The following is a 26,308-nucleotide window of genomic DNA, read 5'->3' on the forward strand; positions in this document are numbered from 1 at the left end:
CAGCAATTACTGTTTTATATGCTGTTGCATTATTTTGGAACTTTGGAGAAAAAGAAAAGTCAAAACACTGACTTTCTAAAATAGAGAAAGACAGACAAAAGCAGCGAGCACATGGTCTGTATAGGAGAGAGAGAAAGAAACCTATACTGCTAACTGACAGAGCAGTAAATCTGTGCAGTTACTGTCTTTGCTGTTTAAATTCATGTATTGCTGGACAACGCAGTATGTTTAGGAAAACTTAACAAACAGTGAAATTTGCACCTGATCTTGGAGGGACCTGTTTAGGAGAGGTCACAGCACAGAAACAGAAAAGGTGAATAGTTTTAAGTATATCCTTACTGTAAATCTACAATAGTGAGTAGAGTGGGTTCTTTCTTGATTATGTTTTTATTGTGATCTGTCTCTTGATTCAAGTTTAAAATTATAAGCCATAAGTATTAAGCTAGCCTGAATCAGTGTTCTATAGAGCAATAAGATGGTGCTATTTTCTGGGTCTGTTGATTGGACAGGAGAGATCGAGTGAATCCTTTGAGTATAAAGGCAGTAGGAAGTCAGGAGAGCAAAAAGGGGATATGAGATAGCTTTGACAAATAGGGTTAAGGAGAATCCAAAGGGTTTTTACAAATACATTAAGGACAAAAGGGTAACCAGGGAGGGAATAGGGTCCCTCAAAGATCAGCAAGGCAGCCTTTGTGTGGAGCCACAGGAGATGGGGGAATACTAAATAAGTATTTTGCATCAGTATTTACTGTGGAGAAGGACATGGAAGATATAGAATGTGGGGAGCTAGATGGCGACATCTTGAAAAATGTCCATACTGCAGAGGAGGAAGTGCTGGATGTCTTGAAACACAAACCGTGGATAAATCCCCAAGACCTGACCAGGTGCAACTGAGAACTCTGTGGGGAACTAGAGAAGTGATTGCTGAGCCCCTTGGTGAGATATTTGTATCATTGATAGTCACAGGTTAGGTGCTGGAAGACTGGAGGTTATCGAACATGGCACTGTTTATTTAAGAAAGGTCGTAAGGACAAACCAAGGAACTATTGACTGGTGAGCCCGAGGTCAGTGGTGGGCAAGTTGTTGGAGGGAATCCTGAGGGACAGGATTTACACATAATTTGGAAAGGCAAGGACTGATTAGGGATAGTCAACATGGCTTTGTGCGTAGGAAATCATGTCTCTCAAACTTGATTGAGCTTTTTGAAGAAGTAACAAAGAGGACTGATGAGGGCAGAGAGGTAGATGTGATCTGTATGGACTTCATTAGAACATTCAACAAGGTTCCCCATGCAAAACTGGTTAGCAAGGTTAGATCTCATGAAATACAGGGAGAACAAGCCATTTGGATACAGAACTGGCTTGAAGGTAGAAAACAGACGGGTGATGGAGGGTTGTTTTTCAGATTGGAGCTCTATGATTAGTGGAGTGCTGGGTCCACTACTTTTCATCATTTATATAAATGGTTTGGATGTGAGCATAAGAGTTATCGTTAGTAAGTTTGCAGGTGACACCAAAATTGGAGGTGTAGTGGACAGCAAAGAAAGTTACCTCAGATTACAACAGGAGCTTGATCAGATGGGCCAATGGGTTGAGAAGTTGCAGATGGAATTTAACTTAGATAAACACGAGGTGCTGCATTTTTGGAAAGCCAATCTTAGCAGGACTTAGACACTTAACATTAAGGTCCTAGGGAATTTTACTGAACAAAGAGACTTTGGAGTGCAGGTTCATAGCTCCTTGAAAGTAGAGTTGCAGGTAGAGAGGATAGTGAGAAAGGTGTTTGGTATGCTTTCCTTTATTGGTGAGAGCACTGAGTACAGGAGTTTGGGAGGTCATGTTGCAGCTTTACAGGATGTTGGTTAGGCCACTTTTGAAATATTGTGTGCAATTCTGGTCTCCCTTCTTTCGGAAGGATGTTGTGAATCTTGAAAGGGTACAGAAAAAATTTACAAGGATATTGCCAGGGTTGGAGGATTTGAGCTACAGGAGAGGCTGAATAGGCTGGGGGGTGACCTCAGAGGTTTGCAAAATCATGGAGGGGAATGGATACGGTAAATAGACAGTCTTTCCCCTGGGGTGGGGAATTCCAGAACTAGAGGAAATAAATTTAGGGGGAGAGGAGAAAGATTTAAAAGGCACCTCAGCAGCAACTTTTTCATGCAGAGTGTGGTGCATGTATGGAATGAACTGCTGGGGGAAGTGGTGGAGGCTGATATAATTACAACATTTAAATGGCATCTGGATAGATATGTGAATAGGAAGGGTTTAGAAGGATAGGGCCAAGTGCTGGTAAATGGGACTAGATTAGGTAAGGATATTTGGTCGGCATGGACCAGTTGGACCAAAGGGTCTGTTTCCATGCTGTACATCTCTATGACGATGTTTATTGAATGAAATATACTTTGTCAAGAACCTGACTCGAAGCAATTCCAGTGACACTTCACAATGGCCCACATGTTCTGATCAGACTCAGAAATCCTACTTCCAACCCTGATCAGATTGCTGTGTACCCAAGACAAGAGACTCCTCTCAGAACCTGTCCAGAAACCACTGAAAGCAATTTTAAAAACTTTGCAGAAAGCATGCCCCATTCAGAGGAAAAGCAGTGGTGTATGGTGACAAGATTGGACGATGCTTTGAGGGCACGGGTTCAATTCTGATATTGGCAACTGGTGAAATTTGAATTCAATTCATAAAATCTTTAATTAAGAGTGAGTCTGATCGATTGGTTATTAGAGCAATCTGTTGAGTTAATGCCTTTAAGAAAGGCAAATATGTCACGTGTGCCTGATCAGGCCTAGTCTTGACTTCAGACCCACAGCAGTATGATTCTTCTATCTGCCCTGTGAAATGGCTGAGCAAGACACCCAGTTCAAGGGCAGTAAATACTGGCTTTGCCTTTGATGCTCACATCCTTTGAAAGAATAAAGAAAGAAAAAGGTCACTGTACCATGTTCTGTGACTAGCAACATGACTAGCCCCCTTTTTATTCCTGTGTATGGAATTAGGTGAGCAGCTGTTTGAGGGAAATATGTTGCCAGGTGGGTAGGGTGGTAGGTGTGTTGATGAGTGCAAAGGTAGGGGTAGGCCAGGGATTGAGGCAAATGGGATCAGGCTGGTGGAAAAGATGTTGTTCTGGGAGTGTGGCGGGGAGATGGATAAGAGTTAGAATAGATTTCTAATCATTTAATCTTTCCTGCCTAAGAATGAAGCTTAAATGATTTGAAACACTCAAATTCTCCAACTTTATTTGTGGGTTTCAGATGCAAGGAATTCCGTTTCTCAGCTGTTCAGTCAGCTTCACCAGGGATTCTGTATGGTCCTGATGTACAATTCAATGCTACCGTGCTTTCGAGTCCCTCTAGCCCAGATGTCCACATAACCAGTGTTGCATTCATCTCCTTCACTTGAGCCTCCAGGGAAATAGCTAATCTGCTCCTCGCCCAACAGGGTAGATGTTTGTGAAAACAAGGACTGCAGATGCTGGAAACCAGAGTCTAGATTAGAGTGGTGCTGGAAAAGCACAGCAAGTCAGGCAGCATCCGAGGAGCAGGAAAATCGACATTTTGGGCAAAAGCCCTTCATCAGGAGTAGAGGCAGGGTGCCTGCAGAGTGGAGAGATAAGTGAGAGGAGGTTGGGGGTGGGGATAAAGTAGCATAGAGTTAGGACATGGTTGAAGAACTTCAGGGCAGAGGAGATGACCTGGGGGTTACAGTGAGAGAGAGACTCACTGAGGGTAGATGATGGTTCAACTATCAACATGTAGAACAAGGAAGGGTCAGTGCTCAAATGTTTGGTTTTCTATCAGTCTGAAACAAGGACAGTCTGTGGAAGTTTGGTTGGAAGAAAGTAGTCACAGAGGATGATAACTTTTATCCGAAGGTCATGGCAAATATAAATGAGAATTTGCTATTTTGTAAAATGAATTTAACTGATCAACAGGCATGATGCTACAAGGGCCAAAATAAATTAGATTGAATTTCGCTGAAAACCCTGTTCTGGTTTCTAGTGTGTTGTACGTAAAATAAACCCATTTATTGGTTTATATTGACCTAATTTTATGTGTTTTCTTATCTGTCCTCTGAAAAAATAAAACTACTTGTAGAGCATATGAAGGATTTCAGTAGCAAGATTAGATTACTTAGTGTGGAAACAGGTCCTTCGGCCCGACAAGTCCACACCGACCTGCCGAAGCGTATACCACCAAGACCCATTCCCCTACATTTACTCCTTCACCTAACACTACGGGCAATTTAGCATGGCCAATTCACCTAACCTGCACATTTTTGGATTGTGGGAGAAAACCGGAGCACCCGGAGGAAACCCACGCAGACACGGGGAGAATGTGCAAACTCCACACACACAGTTGCCTGAGGCAGGAATTGAACCCGGGTCTCTGGCGCTGTGAGCCAGCAGTGCTAACTGCTATGCCACCGTGCTGCCCACAGACAATGAGAGGTTTTAATGTTTTTGCTCCACCAGGTCACGAGAGAGTCTAACTAGACACATGCACTAAATTAAATCTTTCGTCATCAAAGCTAGTTGGGATCTCCTCTCGAAACTAACCAACAACACTAAACCCAAAAGAATGCCAAGAGCAGTCCTGAAATTCATATTTGTTACAAGTCAGGAACACTTTTCCCAGAGCGGATTTTGTTTTGTGAACAGTGCACAACTGCATTTTAGAGGGTAATATCAGCTTAATTGGACTTCAGACCTGAAGCTGCAGCAGATTTAAGTATTTCAGCGCAAAATCCTGCTGCAGTGTTACAGCCCTTCAGAACACTCTCATTCAGCAGGATTGTGATTCTTAGACTTTGGAATGCAATCAAGATACAGTTATCAGTGTGTTTATAATTATACTGAAATCCTTATTAATATTATGGCTTTCATTATCATCACAACTACTATGATAGAGATTTCTTTGTTGCTGTCACACTCAGGCAAAAGAAATATTTGCAAATGCCATAGCCAAGCAGGTGGTTAAAAAGAACAAGACACTCAAAACGTAAAAATTATCAGCACTTGATCATCTTAGAACTTGTGACAGATGTAGCTTATTATTTTTCCCTTGTTCATACGTTTTGCTGTTTGAACGCCATCTTTCTGGATCATAACTGAAAACTTCACAACAAGGGTTGGTCCAACATTGACCAACAGCTACGGCAAAACAGATTTTATTGTACTACCAGCTGGCTATAGATCACTGAGACAACCATAAAAATTATTTAATCAATGTCACTTGAAACTTTGGAAAATATACTCCAGATCTCACTCCACTGTGATTTATTTTGTTTCATAAGATATTAGTTACTGAGTTGAAGGGAGTGACGGAATCTTAGTGTTAAACTTCCCAAGCCCTTACTGGCAATTTGTTGGAAGATGTGGTTTATAATATGGGATTTAACTGCTATCAACAAAAATACTAATCTGGTCCATCTTCCATACATTAAATAGCAACTACATCACAGAAATAGTGTGTTCAGCTCCTTGCTCCTGATGGGCCTTCTCCCTTACCATTTCATCTCATCCTGTTTGTAACATTCTGAGAGCTGAGACCAAGTTTTGAGTCTTCAGGTGAACTATGCTTACAAGGTGGAGGCAACCAATTGCCAAGGCAAAATTTGGTCTTTCACTTTCAATATCAGGCCTTACTACTATATTTCTAAAGTAATTTCCTGTGTACATTTATAATATAACATTGCCTATATAAACATGTCATGATGTATTCTATTCTGCTTGTAATAATACTATAGTTCCTATGCTGGCTGCAAACTGTAATTGCAGCTTGACAAGTTTACATAGACAACATCCATTATAAATGTAATTATTTTCAAAACATTGTTTTCTCTGCTGTTGGTGGATTTTAAAATTATTATTCCTATCACTGTCGCTAATATGGAGGGAGGAGTGGTGATTGGTATTAGGAAAAGGCTAAGACCTAGGTTATTTATTTAGAAAAATGATTGAAGAAATAGAACAAAACTTTAAAGCAGGCAAATACTTAATTTGTCATTTTATGCTATCCATAAATATTTCAACTGGAGGTTCAAATGTAACTTCAGACCAGTCAGTCTTGGGCCAAAATTTCATGTCTCTGGTTTAGAAAATATTGAAGGTCATGAATGTGAATGACTTAAACTTGATTTTGTTTTACTTCTCAGCAGCCAAAGAGAAGAGAAAGAACTTTCATTTATATAGCAACTTTCATAGCCTTTGGATGTCTAAAAGCCTTTCACACCCAATGAGCTGATGTAGGTTGGTTCTGTATTAAAGTCAGGTGAGGGAAACTCGTATGGGTAAATAATGATGAGTAATATCTCTCCCAGTGGACAGTTGCAACTATCAATCTGTACACAGCAGGAAGGAATAGGTGAGGAGGAGTTATTGTGGGAGGAATTAGGAGGAATGTGGGGTGGAGTTAAGGAGGGAATGGCCAAAAAGCAGAGATCCACTGAAATGGGAGTTATTAACCTTTTTTTCCCTTTTAAAAATAACATTAGCTTTTGTCATTCAAGATTATTGTTTTTTGATGAGACCTGGATTGTCATGTAAAAGCAGAGAAGTATGAACTAACTATATTTTTGAGGATGCTCCAGATCTGAATTTGAAGGTAGCCATGTATCATGATGTTAGAATGGCTGAGGTCTGGAATGTAACCAGATGCTCTCAGCAGTGAAATATTTCATGTTGTGAAACCTTTGCAAGTTAAAATAGATTAAAGTAATTTTTAAGCAATTACTGCATTTTTTAATCAACAATATTTTCACTTTTTTATGACTGACTGTCCTTCCCAGTAGGAAATGATTACTCGACTTGTATAGCTGTAGCACAGACTTTGAGGAGCTAAGCCGACATGAGCCATGATAAGAACGCAGCAGGAAATGAATATAAAGCCACCACCCAAATGTTTCTGGAACATTCTGTGGGTTTGTTTGGATATTTTTAGCTCGGGTTTGTGCACTATGCATTTGGAAAAAGATAACTTTGAATATCTGCAGGATTTTTATCATTCTGAAGCACTCAGCATGCCTTAGCTATTTTAATTCTATTTAACAGCAAGTAAAACAAAAAGTTTCATCTCCTCATTTTCAGCAGCAAGCATAGTTGTATATCTGTTGCTCACTGCAATCAAAAATCACTCTCAATGGAGCTGCATTCTGAAATGGAAGTTGCAAAAATCCAAGTTAATTTCTGCGTGGGTGGCAGCATTTGGAAACTTAGTTTGTTTTATTGCACTCTGCCTGTGTATAGATAAAACTGACAGTTGCATTATATAACACATTCATGAAGGTATTAATGATACCTGAACATTCAGCTGAGGTATTAGAAGTTGCAATCATTTTGATTATCCTGTGGGTCCCTTGAAAGGGCCACTCTGCATGAACAGCTGCTTTTGACAACTTTTTTTTTTAGGAAGAATGAATGTCCAAAAGATCTATTTTGTTTTAATTCATTCATGGAGTGTTCGCTTTGCTGATTAGGCCTGTGTTTATTGCTGATCCCTAGTTGCTATAGGTCTGGAGTCACATCTAGTCCAGACCAGGTAAAGATAGCAGTTTCCTCCTTTAAAGGAGATGAGTGAACCAGACTGGTTTTTCCAAGAATTGACGATGATTTCATAATCGTCATTCGACTCTCAATTCCACATTTTCTTCTTTGAATTCAAATTCCACCATCTACCATGGCGGGATTTGAACCTGGGTCCCCAGAACATTACCAGGTCTCTGGATAATCGAGTGATATCACCACTTGGCCCCAAATTCATCTTCATTGTAGTGACATCAAATGGAGATGATGGACTTATGTGCAATTCAGACATCGTGTCTGTACAGAAAAAAAAATTCAGATGTTTTCACAAATATACAGTAATGCTCCACTGTCAATTTAATTAAAATTGCAGTATTTGTTATTTAGCTCATTATTTATCTACTGGGCCAGCAAATGTTGCATTCATCTCTTGTCCAGGCTTTCAATTTTTCAATCTTTAAACAAATGTTTGGGTCTTAGAGTGGTTCATGTAGCTTCAATATCTATGCATTTCATCTTGGCCTCCACATCTGAACTTTTACCTGACTTCTTAGTGCTGTAGTATGTCCTTTGAAGCTCAACCTAGGACCGTCAAAGCTTATTGCACCTTAATTTCCTCACTGTCTGTAAGTGGACTGAAAGCAGTGGCTCTGGTTTTCTAACTGCATTAGGATTTGGCTTTTGGTTGTGAAAAGCAGTGACTAAGTGTGATGTCCCAGTTAACGCTACCAACTGACAGCCTTTCAAAAGTCTTGAATCTTAAGTAAAACTAAAGTAGGATGTTGACAAACAATTTAAACATGGTAAGAAAGGAATGATTAGCATAGAAGTTGCATTACTGAACCAATAATCCAGAGCCCTAGACTAATAATATGAGAACCAAAGGTTTAATCCTGCCATGTCAGCTTATGAATTTAAATTCACCTAATGAAATAAATCTGGATGAAACCTCTAATGCCTGCTACATGGACATGAAACTACAGGAAAGTTGTAAAAATCTATTTGGTTCACTCATATGCTTCAGGAGAGGAAACTTGTTGTCCTCAGAGTCTGGCTAACATGTGATTTCAGATTCACAGCAATATGGTTGCCCTCTGAAATGGCCTGGTATTTGAATAGGGGTGTGCAAATTAGTGCTGACACTGTCAGCAGCATCCACATCCTGTAAGTGGATTCTATATATTGAAAAATAGATGGGCTCAGTGATGCTTTCATAGACCATAAACAGCAATTAAAGACCTTTTTGGCTCATTGAAGATCATTCCTCAATTATTTCAACTCACTTAGCCTGGCTTCTAATTGATTTTGTTCTATCCAGTGTCTTTGTTTCAGCACACATTTTATCTGTGCTATGTTATATTCCCCTAACCCCACTTCAATCTTCTCAAGTTAATGCTTTATGCTTGAGAGAAATCTTTTCTTTTCTCTGCATCTTTTTAAATCACGTATGTCCTTTCTGAAGCAGGGTATCTAATTATCATATTGTAAAGTTGAGCATAACCAGTGTAGAGTTACATTGCATGCGCTACTGTTTATCACTGTGTGGATTGTGTTTCCATTATCTCATCAATTTGCTTCAATTTAAAAAGATGAATTTTCTGAGTTTATTGGGAGATTTTCTCTTTTTCACCTGAATCTAATTCAAATTTCGTTTTCAGTAAATAATGTTTTGGTCAGTGACGAGCTAGGCAAGGAAATATAGAAGCATTAGATGAAGTCTGCATGTTGCAAGAACACATAAGAATAATGAATAAAGCAAATTTGTAATCTCCAAGAAAGGCATTGGATGTCTTTAAAGGAGCATCTTTAAAATTTCAAACTTTGAGTGCAGATAAACATATCCTTACGTAACGTAAAACATAAATCAACCGGGAAAGAGCTGTTGTCACTCCTCACTAGACTTGTGCATGGGAAATAAAGCTTCACTATTATTGGAGTAATCACAAAAGTTAAAAAGCTTATCAAAGTATGCACAGCCCCTAATTTATCTGTCCAGTAGACCAAGGAGAACTAAAAACATTTACCAGGTTTCTGTGTTTAAAAAGAAATATGAATTAGTATAAATAGATCATAACCACAGATAAACAACAATGAACTGTCAACATAATACTACCAGTTAAATGTTTAACCCTTCTCAACCCAACTCTTTATACATATGTGCACGCATGAAAGAAAAATTGGTATTATAGTAGAGCAAAAAAATGGAAAAGCAGTCTAATGGTCCAGGCTAACGGAGTTCACTGTGATGATCCTTTTCCTTGCCAAAATATTCTGTTCTTCAGCCTCTTCAGATTCATTTCACTACCTTGCAGATGGCACAGACAATTAATACTCTAACTGCAAAAGTTTGCTTTGTTAGTAGTTAAAAGCCACAGCTTACAACAACTGGTAAGGGAAAATAAACTAATTTTCTTCAGGCTTTAGGTAATTTAACAGAGAGAATGCCGCACCGTCTACCCTTAGAACAGTATTAAGGCTTCTGTCAATATCATGTATGTCCACAGCTGTTCACCTGTCCAGGAGCCAATCAGATATTTGTTGTTAGGCTGATGACGTTGGTCATCCAGAACAGGTCACAACTCCATAAACCAGTGACCAACTTGTTGCCAGCCACATTTCACTTTGTATACACCCCGGTGCCAGCTGTCAACAAGCAGCTATCTCACTGTTTGAATAGAGCAGCAGTGTAAACACAACTTAAAATGAGCTTTGGTAATTTGGTTTTTAAAAGTACAGCAATCCCATGCTCAATCTTTGGCTTTTAAAACTGTCCTTTTTTCCCCATTTCAGCTCACAATCAATGATACAGAAAAATAAATAAAGGCATTCACTTCATCTAAATTTTAGATTGGTTCTGAACATTAAGGTCCTTAAGTTGATGCATCTCATAAATATGGTTGACAATAGCATTTAAGTTATTTGCAATCAATGTGAATGATCAGAACCTGGATGCAAGCTCAACAACTCCTTCAGCTTGGAGGTGAACAATGAAAAAGCAGCAATTTCCTGCAGTGGGAATTAAAGCAGAATTAGGCTAGTTGGCTCATTGCATCCATATGTTTCTCAGTCACATTTTCCTTCCTTCTCCCATAATGTTTGATCCCCTTACAAATTAAGAACCTATCTATTTCAGTCATAAATAATTTCTTGGCCTCCCAGCCTTCTGTAGCAGTGAGTTCCATAGATTCACCAACCACTAACTGAAGAAATTCCTCTTCATCTCTGTTCTAAAAGATCATCTCCTCACTCTAAGGCTGTGCCCTCAGGACCTTGTCTGTTCTGTAGAAACATCTTCTTTATATCCATTGTATCAAGGCCTCTCAGTATTCTGTAAATTTCAATGAGATTATCACCACAGCCCCATATGATCCCCTCAGTGATGGCCACTGCACTCACCTCTGCTTCTGACTCTATCTTGAAGTCCTAGGGGAAATCTAGGTGATGCATTGTTAAAGTTAGAGCGTAGCCTGTTGGGATGAAATTGGGAAGCTGTTTTGACAAAATATAATAAGAGATTGAGAGCGGCAGCTGGCTTGATCTGCTGGTCAGTAAGATCATGGCTGATTTGATGTAGCCTCAACTCCACTTTTTTGTCTATCCCCTGTAATCCTTCACTCCCTTATCAATCAATAATCTGTGTAACTCAACTTTTAATATATTCAATGATCCAGCCCCACTCCGTGCTGGGGGAGGAAATTTCCAAACACTAACACTCTCCAAGAGAAGTTCCTTTTTGCATCCACAATAAATAGGGAAACTCCATGTTGAGCTCCCTAACTCTGGATTCCTCCATGATGCGAATCTCTATCCTGTAAAACCCTCTCAAAATCTTGTATATTTCAATCAGATCACCTGTTACTATTATAAATTCCAATGACTTTAGGCCCAACCTTTGCTCACAAATCAATACTTCATCTCAAAAATTAGCCTAGTCAACTTTCTCTTAACCATTTCCAATGTGTATGACATGACAGCATCCTGTTTACCTTCTTAATTATGCTGTGTCTGCATGCTGACATTTGGATTCAGTACAAGATCACCCAGGTACCTCAGTGCCATAGCATTCTGTATTTCAATACTTGGTCACCCAGGTGTCTCAGTACCACAGTATTCTCTATTTAAATACTGTGCTTTTTTGATGTTCCTCCAAAGTGAACAAACACATTTTCATCCATTATAAACCAAACTGCTAATTCTCACCCCCTGCCCTTAACCTGTCTTTAGTATCCTTTTCACCACTTGTTTTCAATCTACTTTTAGCAGAAAATTTGACTTCAGTGTAGTTTGTTTTTTATCCAAGTTGTTGATAGAGAGATATTTCCAAATCAGCAATGCAAAGTTGTTATTACACACCTCTGCAGCAGCTGGAACTTGAACCCAAGCCTCCTGGATCAGAAGTAGGGACACTACCCCTACACCACAAGGCCCTCTAGTTGAGGTCCCACTACTTATCCCTGTAGTACTCCACTAATTGCAATTTGCCAATCTGAAAACAAACCAGTTATCCTGACGTGCTGCTCCTAGTTAGTTAGCCAGTCCTCAATCCATACTAATATATTGTCTTCATGCCATGTGACCTTACTTGTGTCGTAATGTTTTATATGACATCTTGTTGAATGCTTTTTGGAAATCCAAATACATTGCTCTTTCCTCCTTATCCACCTTGTTTGTTACATCCTCAAAGAACTATAAATTTGGCAAACAAAATTTCTCTTACATCAATCATATTGACTCTCTTTGATTATATTATGATTTCTAAATGTGCTGCAGCAATATCTTTATCTCAGTGACGCCATATGAAAATATAGACTTCTGTTCCCCGAGAGGTTGTGGACACGGTCATTTTCAAATCTGAGGTTGAGTGACGATTTATAAAGTAAGGATACTAAGGGATGTGGAGCCGGAGCTGAAAATGTGTTGCTGGAAAAGCGCAGCAGGTCAGGCAGCATCCAAGGAGCAGGAGAATCAACGTTTCGGGCATCAGCCCTTCTTCAGGAATGGCTTCTTTCTGAAGAAGGGCTGATGCCCGAAACATCGATTTTCCTGCTCCTTGGATGCTGCCTGACCTGCTGCGTTTGTCCAGCAACACATTTTCAGCTCTGATCTCCAGCATCTGCAGTCCTCACTTTCTCCTCGAAGATATGGAGCCGGAGCCAATACGTGGCGTTGAAGTGCAGATTGGTCTTGCTCTAACTAAATGGTAGAATAGTTTTGAGGGACTGAACAATCTGCTGTTGTTATAATGCGGCAAGCTTCACAAGAGAGGCTTGAAGGATAGAAACATGTTTGTCTTAGTAAATCCTGCATGCTGTTTGACAGGCTAATCATGCAGAATGTAAACTGCCCGAGTGCAACCTCAGTGTTTTAGCCGCAGTGCTCAAGTCAAATGCTGCATGTGGAACGGTCATTAGTACATCAGTTCTAAGTTACTTAGTCCTAAAATACCTGCAAGCAGCATTTCTCTGTAACATGAGTATTGATGTGCTTTTCAAGCCAAGCATGTCTATAAATTTAGATGAAGTGACTTGTAGAAAACAGCATTTGTATTAAGGCCCATAGTTATTTGGCTTCAAATAACTATGGGTATCAGCTGGATTAATTTTAAGGCACCCTGTTTACAGTGCACAACATGGTGTCTAGGAAAGCAACTCATGATCACAACTTGCACAGGAAGAAAAACTCCAGTTATTTTCTTTGTAGAGTAAAAGAATCATACCCTGTACTAACTCACTGAGACTTATAAAGCACTGTGTTGGGACATCTGCACTTAAGTGAACCTTAATATGAATGGAATAAATGCAGGAATGTGATCCAAATTAGCTTCAATTACTTTATTAGTAAACACATGCTTGTAGCTGAGCCACAATGCAAGGAGATCCCAGGTTCAGTCTCCAGGACCTTAAGAATTGACCTGGAGTTTCTAGATATTATAGTTAAGGTCCAGACCATCAGCTTGAGCTAATAAAAGATTTTTGGAATAATAATATTGCTATTTTCTTTTATTTCTTTGCTTTGTTAAATATTCCATTTTTCATATTTCAAATCCCAGTTTTTTCACTTTCACATTTTTATAACTAATATCAGGGATTGTGGACGTTTTGCTTGATTGCATGAGTATTGATCGCCAAGTAGCGAAGAGTCAATTTCCTTTGCAACTAATTTGGAAAAGCATCCCTGGATTTGGGTAGCAAGCGTATGTAGAGTTGAGAAGGCAGGTTTGGAGGCTGACGATTGCTTAATGAAAGCTCTAGGAATATGCCTGATTAGATTTGGTAATCTTTGTTCCCAAACTGGACTGACTTTTAAAAACAATAAATTCTTTATTTAGTATCGGGTGACAAGACCAGTATGGTTTGTCCATCTCAAACTTTCCATCCCTTAAAGAGGTGGTAGTGAAATGCTTGTGGTCTATCTGGTATCTGTAAGTATTTAGCAGAACTGATTTTGTGAGGATCCAAGATGGCAGCAATCTGATAGGTCTGCTGTGCTAGGGCTCTGCATCAAAACCCAAGTAAGGTGGGTCCCCCTGTTAATCATTAATGAGAGAAGTTTGCCAAAATAGAAAGTACCTAGAACCTTTTAAATTCTGATCCTAATGATCTGGGAATAAGATAAAGTCTTATAAATGAAAGGGAGCCAAAGGATCGCAGCCACCTGGGCACTCCCCTACAGTGTGGGCAGGCACTTGCGCCTGTGGACACAGACCGGTTTCCCATGGCAGTGTCTCTGAACTTGTTGGATCAACAGAATCTAGTCTGAGTGCTGGAACAAATCTCTGCCATGCTAAAAAAGCATGAGTAGGAGATCCAAGCGTTGGATCAACGTGTCGAGGCAGTCGAACAAAGGACTGCGATGTTGGACACAGTGGCAAAGAATTCGGAGGACAGATTTGAATACTGGAAGATCAGATTCAAATCATACTGCTTCAGGTTGATGACCTCAAATCAAAGTCGGAGGAAAATCTTACGGGGATTGTCAGGCTCCCGGAGCATGAGAACTGATTTTCTTTCTAGCCCATTTGAAAGGGCAGTGAAGCGACATCCATGTTGTAGATCTTCAGTCACATTTAGGAAGGTCAGATCAGGTTAGGTCAGCAGATTTCCTTCCATAAAGCACACTAGTGAACCACATGAGCCTTCAGCTGATCTCGACCAAAATGGCAGTGGGTCCTGCAGTTGGCCGCAGCAATCTAAGCTGGGTTCTACCTTGGTATATCATGTAGAGAAATGTCCTGCTAAGATAGCCTGTCTGTCCTCTGGTATGAAAAGTGATCACTTGGACAAGATGCTACAGGAATGCACCAGTAGGAGTTGATGCCTTCCACGAAAAGAAAGCTGTCAAAAAGTAGTTAAGTCGAGATTCCATTGAGAAAATCTACAAGATGCACTGTAAATATTAAACTAGCCAGGTTAACATGAACCAGACTTCCTATTATGTGATTCATGAGTTAGAAATGATAGGATTGAAGCACTTGATGGCATACAATAAAACGAGAGAGATTTCAGATATTTAAAGTGTGAAAATGGATCTTCACGGAGATTGTTAATTGTTGATGTATGGTACATGATGCATTAAACATTAAGGTGGTTCACTTTTATATCTAGTCATTTTCCTGATATAAGTTCAGACCAAACTACTGGCAGAGGTTCAAATTGAGCCTTATGTGACTCGTCAGAAGTCTGTAAGGGAAACAAAGACCATCTGTTCTGCTAAAACTTTGAGTGCAGATAATAACTGTATAAATATATCATTGGGGCCATTGAGAGAAATGTTTGTGTGCTTTTACACTGCTGCTTTTCATCTGTACTAGCGGAGGAAAGAGACATTTTTAGGGCATAAACTGCTCAAGTGATATCTGTAAATTTTAATTGTTCCAAGACAAAAATAACTTGTAATCGTGTGGCCAGCAACTGAATTTAACACTTAACAGGTAGGGAAATGTGCAAGCCTTTGTTTTTTATTTGAAAATGTTAAAAAGATGATCAGCATTTAATAATCTTTTTCTAAATGTGGTCTTTATCATTAATTAATATTATGTAATGTTCTACCCTGTCCTAGTTTAATTATTACCAATTTTGAGTTCATCTCAAATGTGTACATTTTCTTATTATTACAATCATATCAATCTGTCCATTTATCTACATTTATTATAGCAATGGGTAACAGTTGGATCAACACAAATAAAGTCAACTTAGAATTGCAGTGAAATAGTACATCAGGAATGATCAAAATTAAATTAAACCAATTTGCTCATGAAGTTAAATTATATCCTGTCCATTCTGACAGCATCTGGTTTAATTTCCACAGTAAAATTGGAGGGAACCATTATGGCTTCATTGGTTTAGGAAGAAATTGCCAATTATAGCCTTAACTGCTTAGCAACTGGGAACATAATGGAAGTGAGCAACAGCAAAACATTTTAATACACCCATTATCTATACCGTTGCAAGCAACAATTCACTGTTCACTAAATAAAGCACTCCCAAATGTATAGTACAGAATCCTCAATACCATCTGATTGTGTCGGAATATTTCCAGAGTTTGCCATTCTACCATATCCATGGTGGTCTTGTATTGATTTTATGTGTCTTCTATTGGGTAAAATAGGACCAGTACTTTAATGGTATTTGTTTGTCTCATCATTCACACAAAAGAACTGTAACCTTGCACCCTTAACAGTATGTCATATTGAAATTTAATGAGACTGCTGGCCAGATACCCAGATAAAGATGTATCCTTACAAAGATTATTCCAGCAAAGCATTATATTATTATCTTAAAACAACCGATGGTGAAATTTGAATTTTGTGAAAATCGAAAATTAAAAGTCTAATGATCATGAATCCATTGTCAATTATCAGGAAAACCAATTTGGTTCACTAATGATTTGGGGAAGGAAACTGCCATCCTTACCTGGTCTGGCCGACATGTGACCCCAGACCCATAGCAATGTAGTTGACACTTAACAGCCTCTGAGCAATAAATGCTGGTGGAGCCAGTGATACCTGCATAAATGAATAGAAAAGGTGTTAGAGAAGAATTTAGTGAGTCTTCCACACTGTTTGCTCCAAATAATAATCTGGACAGCCAAAATTACTAACCCCATTGAACATGTTGAATGTTTGTGAGGCTTGAAGCTGATGTGAACTGAAAAAAACATGAGGAATAGTATACCAATAAGCCTAATAAAGGAAGTCCAAAACTGGATGAAAAGTCTGTGACATTGGTTTCAGCTCTCTCAACATCCCAACAAAAAAAATCAATCTCTCCTATGCTTCCAGTCGGAAACTGTAAAAGATCTGAGGGATTTAAAGCCAGATAATCAGTCTCGACTTCTTTGTGGCTGAATCAGGAGCAGAGTTGGTACGAACCTAGGAGCAGACTCTGTGCTGGTTGTCACAAACTGAAATGCTGTATTATATGGACAAGACTTATTATGTTTTAAAATCAGAGGAGTGAGTTTGAAATCTTATTCATAAAAGTCAGTTTTTCAATTGAGTGTTGAACTCTTTCTCTGTGCAACATACAAGTTGTTTCATTTATCCCAATACATTGTGTTCAAACTTGCTTTTACGATTCTGCCTCTTCTCTCTAACTGAGAGACTGACAGCCACCAGCGTCCTTGAACAGCCATTTGCAGATAGATTAACTGTCTTTCTCCTTTCTCCTTTCTCCTGAAGAAGTACCTAATTTCTGCCAGACATGTTCGACAGCTTAGAAATTGAGAAATGTGGCTGAAAACTTGCAAACTATGTTACATTGTGGTTATCTTAAGTCCATGAGAAATAAATGTGGGTTGCTATGGAGGAATATTTAAGCTCACCAAATGAATGCAATTTGGATGCTGTGACAAAAAAAAAACAAAGATATGGAAGAATTTTAATGGCATTTTTATCCTTTTGTGCAAAATTGCTTCTGCAATTCACTTCTCTTTCCAGCGACCTGACTTCAAATGACAATTGAAATTGCAACTGTAATAGCAACACTGACCTGTACCATTGAAGATGGCAGTGTATCTGTTTGTAGTGTTCAGCTGCAGGAAAATAGATGCAAATGGATAAAAATTCTTCATATAAATTGTGGTTGTCCACTATATTATGGGTAATTTTGCTAACGGCGGGGAACTAAATCATTAATCAACGTCTTTTAAATTAAAATTATTGTCCCACGTAAAACATTTATTTTTGTCTGTCATTTGATGTTCCTTTTTGATGGAGAACAATACAATTCTTTAGCTCTTTTGAAGATTAAAAAAACTGAGGCTTTAGAAAAGCAATTTTTTTTCTGACAGCCATTATGTGCTGCTTTAGAGAAACAAGTTTTTTTTTCTGGCTATTTCAAGGCAAACAATCTCTATTTTGCAAAAAAAGATTTTTCCTGTAGCAACTGTCATTTAGTTATCACCTTAGGAGATTCAGACACAAAACTGATGATCCTGTTAAACCACTTCAGCTGCGCCTACAGTCGATCTTTCATCCTTCCTTGCTGCTGTCATTAAGTATAGCATTGCCTATGTATATTTTATAGGGTGACCCTGACAGATGTCAGGTTGATGTTCTGCAGGAACGATGGGATTGTGGATTTAATGAAGGGCAGATAAATAGAAAAATATTTACTGTAGGCAGACTTGCAATCATAGCTTGTGTGATAAAAGGTCTGTGTTAGTCGAATGTCAGATGAATCTTATTAGCAAAATTAATCCTATTAAAACAAGCATACACAATGAATGAAGGTTGATTTTTTTATGTTTGAACAATGAATTAAAATATCAAAAATGTTACCTCAGTTTATAGTGACAGATCCCCTTGTGTTTTTCTACTTCCCTTGACCCAATATTTACTAGCTTTATCAATGGTTCCTTTCCCTCAGGCATCGTTTCCCTCACTTTCAAAACTGCTATTATCACTCCGCAGCTGTGAATCTATCCTGCACTTTTATCTGGATTCAATGCTCCATTACCAAACCACATTTGTTTCGGAATGTTCTGGAATCCAACTTTGTTCTCCCCTCTTTCCCACTTCCTGTTGTAGGCTCTTCAATTTCTCTGTCTGTCAACACCCAATGGCTCTTTGCTGATTATAGTAGACAATGATGTGTTTTTCCTTGACTATTGTGCAGCCTTTAACAGGTAGAGTACATAATCCACACTTGTACTGTGTGGCCCATTTCCATTGGTCTCCTAACTCATTGGCAAATTTGGGATAGGCAAGATTGGATCAGTGCACCATCTCAGCAGCTTCACTTGCTATACTCAGAAAACAAAAGTCAAAGTTCCAGCATTGCCATCTGTTAATACACCTAGAAGAATTTTCAGTAACTGTGAGTTGGTGTCCTTTCCATGCCGATAAACAGTTTTACTTCACCATTGCTACCTATTAATTCTATATGTGTTGCTAGTTTTTCCATGTGCAACTTGAGATAGAGCTAGAATATTTTATTGCTTACCATTGGCTAAAGTGAAGCTATCCTGTTTAACACAATCAAAATATTGCCCTAGTCCCTGATTCCATCTCTCCAGAATCTTCAGTTTTAAATCTTTCATCCAGTACATTAGAGGCTTTCTCAGTGCCTCCAAGAAATCACTCATCTGCAATCTATCTTTCCCCCACAATGATGTCTTTGCCAATTCCACTATGAACCTTTCTAGTGTTATTCCCAAGGGACACTCATCTCTGTCCTATCCCAATTGCAACTTGTCTAAAATGCTCCTGTTCGTGTTGCATCTTGCTCACCTGTTATCCTCCATAATGTTCTTTAACCCAAGTGCTCTCATACATCGCTGGCCCACAGTATGGTCCTTTTCATCAACTTATTGGTCACAGAGCTATCAACCATTTCATCCTCACTCTTAAGAACTCTGTTCCTAAATCAAGTCTTGCTGCACTCGCCTTCATCAAATTTCTAATCAACAAAGTTGTTGGACAGTCTGGAAACCAAACACTCTGAATGAATGCTGAAAATCTGAAATAAATATAAAATGTTGGAAATATTCAGCAGATAGCAGGTCACCCTGAATAGATCAAATTTTATACATGCTGTCTGATGTGTTGAGTGTTTGCAGTATTCTCTGTTTTCATTTCTTGGGCAGGACCTCTGGCCACCTTCCCTCCTTCCTTTTCTGATCTTGATGCACCTCATTTCCAATCATGAAGTCGCTTAAGATCCTCTGGTGTGGTTAAAGCAAATATCTGTTCAACAACCATAAAAACACATTCTTGGTGTGAGTAGTTTTGTAACATTTAACCAAATCAAAAATATGCTGAAATTGTGACCATGCGTGACATAATATTTAAAGCATTGATGTGGCCAGTTCATTAAAAGCAGGCACATTGCATGTCTCCATTCCGTAATGCTTCTTACGTTGGTTTCTGAATCAGTACTATCATGACACTATCATAACCCACTTGAGTAACTCACTGGAAATCAAGCCTCACTGTACCTGGAGTAGTCATAAGTTTGATTATTTGATTAAACCATTGAATTACCCCAATCTTAGCTGTCTAATTCTGGTTAAAAACACATGCACAGCAAGGTTTTCCATTAGCAAGAAAATGATTATTTATTGTAATCGAACTCCATTTAAATAATGGCAAAAAGCAACATGAATTACTAATTTATAACTCTGTAGTTTAAACTCTACCTCATGCATACAAACAGATTCACAAAGAGGCAAGACGAGATGTAAGTACAAGAGGTGGGGAGGGAGGAAAGAAAGAAAAGTCAGCGAAGGATAATTCTGGTACTTGACTGTTCCACACATGCAGATGAATCATTTTCTTTCATTTCCTTTTCAGTTCATTGAGGATGTAAGGTTGTGGATGTACCGCTTCCCAGTCTTCCATTCACTGGTTGATAATTTATCCTTTGTGTCTCCTGAAGGTGGCTTATTATGTTTACCATCTTTTCCTTTCAACAGTGAATTTGCAGAGAGAGAGTGTGTGTAGCTTGCTACTAGGGATTCTCTTTTACTTCTCCGCACAGAGGGGAGAGAAAGAGAAATGGGTGCTTTCTGTTTGCAGGCTAGATGTTTCTGCTGTATCCAAACAATCAGCTGTCGCTCACTACCCAGGAACCAATCAAGAAATTGCTGCTATGCTGAGTTTTCCAATCCGCTCAACTGGACCTGATTTAAAGGCCAATTAAAATGAAATTGCCTTTGTAAGAATTGCCTAAAACACACGCAGTGCCAATTTGTCTAGCATTCTCCCTTACTTCTGGAATAAGGGAGTATTATATACACAACTCGGTGTTTTCTTGTAACCTTTTTTAAACTGCAACACCTTCCTACACAGCTTCCTTGATTTAAAGCAGAATGTTTTCCTGTTTTTAGTCCCCCAAAAAAACTTTACAAAATTATTTTTGTGATTCAAAGAAGACAAAAAAAATTGCTCCCTGATGTCTTTTTAAAAATGACCTAATTGAGGCAAATAAGTTGATTACAAGAGATGATAGGAATAATTCCATTGGGTGAGTAGGGTTTGGGAGGTAGTGTGGATTGAACATTAAGGGGAACAATCTTAAAATTAGAGCAAGGCTGTTCGGGACAGCTATCAAGAAATCCTTCATCTGGAACCCTTTCCATCCCCCAGGCCACATAACTGTTGCTGTTAAAAATTTCAGAGTTAAAATTGATAGATTTTTGTTATGCAAACTGATTGGTAGTAACAGAACAAGGTTGGGTAGATGAAGTTAAGGTACATAACAGTAATCATTGAATTAAATGGTAGAATAGACTATAAGGGCTGAGTGGGCTAATGTTGTTAATTGGGAGTTTCACAGTGGGTGTAGACCAAAAAATCCCAAAGTTTGATCTCTCGGTTGCACCAAGTTTTTTGACTGCATCTGATTCACAATTGGGAGCACCTGTAATTGACTGATCGTCAAGTAAGATTTCGATGAACTACTGCCAAAGATCTTAGCCCCTCCTGTCTGTGTTAGTGCAATTCTGAAGCCCCAGTAAGGTTCTGAAATAAATGTGCAGATGTCTTTTTCACTTTATCTCCAAAATATATTGGCTGATATTAACCATGGGAAGTCCCAATATAGAAAAGGACCTTTGTACATTTTCTTCTTGCAATCTGCCAGTACTTTGAGTTTAGATCCTGTGGAAAATAATCACCCAGTCTGTGATGGAGAGGCCTGGAGGAGGGACAGAGCTGTGTGTTGAGTGTGTCTGAACCAGGTGCAGTCTTTCCAGATTTGATCTCTGCTCCTGGCCTTTTGCATACACTGTTAACCAGAATATAAAAGGTTCTAAAATAAGTGTAAATACATAAGTACACAAACCAATTGTAAGACAAGTGACTGGATGGAGGAGGGCTGAAGAGAACCACAAAGTTGAGAAAAAAAGCTAACCAATTTACCCAAGACTGCCTTGCTGGAACCAACATTAGCACGACCATCAGAATCAGTAACTTGCACTAAGTAGCTGGAGAAGCCATAATTATTGGCTGCAATACACCCACAACGGTATAGCTGTTCTGTATGTAAATGCACATCATTAAGAAACTACATGCTGAAAGCACTGTACAATTATCTACTGTCACTCAAAAACAAATTAAAATAACCTTATAGTGTACAGCTTATTTTTGTGTCATAACTTTACGGCAAATATCAGTATGGTTCAATTAAGACTATAAATCCAAAATGCAGTACTGGTAATGCATATTGGTTTTCTTTGGATTCATATCACTTTGCGTTGGTTCTGTACTTTTGCAGTGAGCTATGGTGCATGTAGCAGGCATAATTTGTGCCACAACTGTTTTTGGTTGTAAATTATATCGACCCCTGCATGGTGTTAAACCTTTGTTTACCCAAGGCAATAAAAACATGGCACTGGAAAAAGCGCACTGCTGCTTGTACTGTGTTTTGGATATCTCGTGGACTGATAACGATTGGGTGCTAAGTAAATATATGCTCTCACATGAGGTAGTTAACATTTTGTTAAGTTAATAATAGCTGTTGTGCACGTTAAAACGAGTGACTGGAAATTAATCAGAACACCGGAGGCGCAAGAGGAAACCAAGTTGACAATCGGGTTAATCGTGTACTGAGCTACATAGTATTGGAAACTTGGTATTCATTACAAGCTGTTCTTGCCAATAACGTTTATGCTTATTAGTTTGTACACTGAAAGCCAGCAGCTAATTTGCCTGTCTCACTTCTTAGTAAAGGATCTTTGATCAATGATTTGCTTGTGTTCATGTTTCAGCAAAGTATTGATTTTTGCGTTAGCTTTTTTGGTCACTGTAGATTCGGAGAATGTTTTGATTAATGTTCAATGGACTATACGCACGTTGAATCTAGGAACCATTTTGGTCCCATTTGTTCCTTTTTACAGCCAGACCGACATGTTATTTTGTTTACGCATGAACACTGCCGCCCATACAGTTACCAGTGTGTGGTTCCTAATCCGTTTGATTCACTGCACTTCAACCTACATGGACTCTTAATCCCTGAACAGTGATGCAAAGCAGGATAGCTAATGAAATCTGGACTGGATTTTCAAATCCACTTTCTGCCTTTTCTTCTGTGAGCTGAATTCTCATTTGCTGAGCAAAAGGTGCTGGAATTATGTGTTCATTTACTAAAACAAAATCAGCTCAGTCAGAACCTTGAGGAGGGTAACTAAGGTTTTTATACTGATAATTTTAAGTCAAAAGCCAAACCGAATCATCATGTCGAACTACGATATGAATGTTTAATGTACTAAGTTTTGGTTTGGTTGCAAAGCCACTTGACAGCTGATAGTGTTCCAAGCAAACGTGTGCCAGAAAGGGTCAGTGGACTAGAAGTTTGCATTGGGTGATAGTGCAAAGTGGGTGAACTTCGATCAGCTACCATTATACTGAGCACAGGATATTCAGTTCTGTTGTTGTCACTGGAGTTAAATATCAGGAATTATCTCCTGTATGGCATCACTGTTCATAAATAATTTCTTAACCCCTTTGGAGGCAGAGGAGTAGTCATAGGAATTTCTCTGTTTTAAAACTGCTGGGGGACAAAATTGAACGCCAGTGGGCCCATTTGTGTATAAAATGTGATCACTTGCAGGGATCAGTTTCTTTATTAAATCCACCCTGTGATTTGCCAGTTTGACAGCTGACAACTTCTAAACATCAACCTGAAGTAGGTATTATGCCACCCGAGTATGATAATTGAGGTCATTTGATTATTTTAAGTTCCCCACTATCAACTTTTGTATCAACTGAGCAGAACAAGAGCCACTTACTGTTTCTGTTTCTCAAATATCCAAACCACTATACTTGAAAAAATTCTCAGTTAAAGCCCAAGTGCCTCAAATTTCATTATTTCTCTCGTCCAAAAGATACAAAATCCGTATTTCTGGCCCCATATCATGACAGATGTTGAAAGAAGACCAGTGTTGCTGAGATGACAATAGTATATGACAGAAATTACAGGTTTCAGCTGACAAAATGGATGAAAGGAAACATTCATTCTCAAACTCCATTTCACATCCTGTACTTAATGTTATATCTATTTTGTGCTTTCAAAGAAATTGAAGCAGAAAACACTTGATCTTCAATGCCTGGCAATAACATTAGCATCTTGGAACATTATTCTCATAAGCCACATAATAATGGAAAGCTCACCTGATTATGAAGAGGTTTATCTGTGCAGTAGTTATGATTACTACATATTCAATATAAATGATTAAAATACGCCTAATTGCCCTTACATACTGAAGAGGATCACTTATTAGGGCATGTTTCAAGGGTTTTTGGGAAGGTGGCTAATTGTCCATCTTGAGACTCAACTGGCTATTTGACCATAAGAGCATCACAGTGGAAGTCATTAAGTCATAGCAGGCTTTTTAATAATGTTTTCTTGCATTTATATTCATTAGTAATGTTTGCAAAATATGAAAGTTTGGAATCCAACGTGATTCTTCAGTCTACGTGATGTTGTGAACCTGTACTCTCTTCCATTGCAGGGTGAACTGGTGACATTTTATTACTATTGGAAGAAGACTCCTGAAGCAGCTAGCTCTCGTGCTCATCGAAGACATCGCAGGCAGGCAGTATTTAGAAGAATTAAGACCCGTACTGCAACAACCCCAGTGAATCCATCTCGGCCACCATCTGGTGAATTCTGTAAGTTGTGGTCATGTTGATTGTCAGAATTTTGAATTGAGAATAACACAAAGAGCTAAATAATTTATACTTTGAGCTAATTATCCAAACCATTACAACCAGTTGTTTTAGATTGAGTTCTCATTAACATAGTAGATTCTGAATTGATGCATATATGAACTGGAAAGTTTTGATGTCTGAAAATAGCTTGTGGCTTTAAATTTTTTTAACAACTTTAAATCACAAGCAATTCAATGGCTGAAGCTTAAACCATAACAATTGTAAAGTTTGCACTAGTTAAACACTAGTTAGCTCATTAAGTTCTTACCTCTGAATATTCATTGCTATGAAACAGACCTAAATTCTAGAAATAGATTTGTAATTCTTAGTATTTATGGGTATAAAGACAGGATTTATCTTATCCTTATTAAAAGCAATGAAAATGAAATGCTCAGACAACTTCCATAATTTTTCAGTGAATAGTAATAATGCTATTTATACCAAAAGTGGCAAATGTATTTGTTCTGCACTTGTTCATTGGTGTAATGCACTGAGCCACAGTAGTTGCAATCACGACAAAACTCGCTCTCATAAGGTGTTGTACTGAGTTCCAAAATTACATTAATAATGCTTTGATGGGCTTGATTAAATATTGTTGACATTAGAGTCATAAGGGCAATGCTGGATAAAGGAAACCAACAATTTAATATAGCCCCTTTGCCATAATGGGGCTTTGTTCCTTGCATCAATTTTGTTTTTGTATTTGTTTGTATCTATAAATCTGTAGGAGGAGGCTAAGTACTGTGCAACAGAAGATGATTCTAAAGTTTCCTTTCTTATGCCCCATTTGAGAGTGCCCTATATAGGCCAACTAGATCTCCTGGTGTATTTGCTTTACTCTGAAACTCAGCACTGTTTCAATATGGGCATTTGCACACTGAGTTATAAACATTGTCTATGCAGTTGGTTCAGCACTCTGAATTCCAGAGGACTTAAAGTGCTTATTTTAAGAGCCCCCTGTATCCTGGCTGGCTGGTGAGTTGTACACAAATGGCAGCATCGCAGGTAAATCCTGGAACATTGTGATGGCTGTTTCTTTAGAATGGAGTTGATGTGACATAGAGCCATTGAAAGGCCATCACTTAGAATTTTGCACCACTCAATAAATAAGGATTAAGTATTCAAGAAGTAATATTCTGAGCAGGAGTTGCTCAGAGCAATGTGCTAAGCCCAACAATTTGCAGCTGCTTCATCAGTGACCTTCCCTCCATTATGAGCTTTGAAGTGGAGATGATTGTGCAATTGTCAACAATGTTGAGGACCACTAATGACTGTTCAAATACTGAACCTGTTTCTGTCCATATGCAGCAAGACTTGGTCAGAATCCAGTTTTGGCTGATATGTGGCAAGTAATATTCATGCCAAGCAATGACCTATCACCAACAGGAGAGAATCTAACTATTGTCTCTTGATGTTCAATAGCATTAACACTGCTGACAACATCTTAGGAATTACCATTAACCAAAAACTGAACTGGACTAGCCATACAAACACAGTGGCCACAAGACCAGACCAGAGACTAGAAATTCTGAGTGAGTGACTCACTTACTGTCTCCCCAGTGCCTCGGGCTTTTGGCCAGAGCATCGACTGTCTACTCCTCGGATGCTGCCTGACCTGCTGTG

The 26,308-nt window shown here is 38.7% G+C and overlaps 1 protein-coding gene across 13 annotated transcripts in view; it reads left to right on the plus strand.

Annotated features, from left to right (window-relative positions):
- Positions 1 to 26,308, plus strand: part of rerea (arginine-glutamic acid dipeptide (RE) repeats a) — a 566,413-nt gene that overhangs the window by 502,761 nt on the left and 37,344 nt on the right. For all 13 annotated transcript variants that reach the window (XR_011962674.1, XM_072586150.1, XM_072586154.1 and 10 more), the window contains one exon: positions 24,487 to 24,646. Coding sequence is in view for 12 of the 13 variants with exons in the window: in XM_072586150.1 (XP_072442251.1) it covers positions 24,487 to 24,646 (160 nt within the window). In the remaining variant the exon portion in view is untranslated. The remainder of the gene's footprint in view (positions 1 to 24,486; positions 24,647 to 26,308) is intronic.

This window comes from Chiloscyllium punctatum, chromosome 16 (genome assembly GCF_047496795.1).
Source record: "Chiloscyllium punctatum isolate Juve2018m chromosome 16, sChiPun1.3, whole genome shotgun sequence".
NCBI classification, from domain to species: domain Eukaryota; kingdom Metazoa; phylum Chordata; class Chondrichthyes; order Orectolobiformes; family Hemiscylliidae; genus Chiloscyllium; species Chiloscyllium punctatum.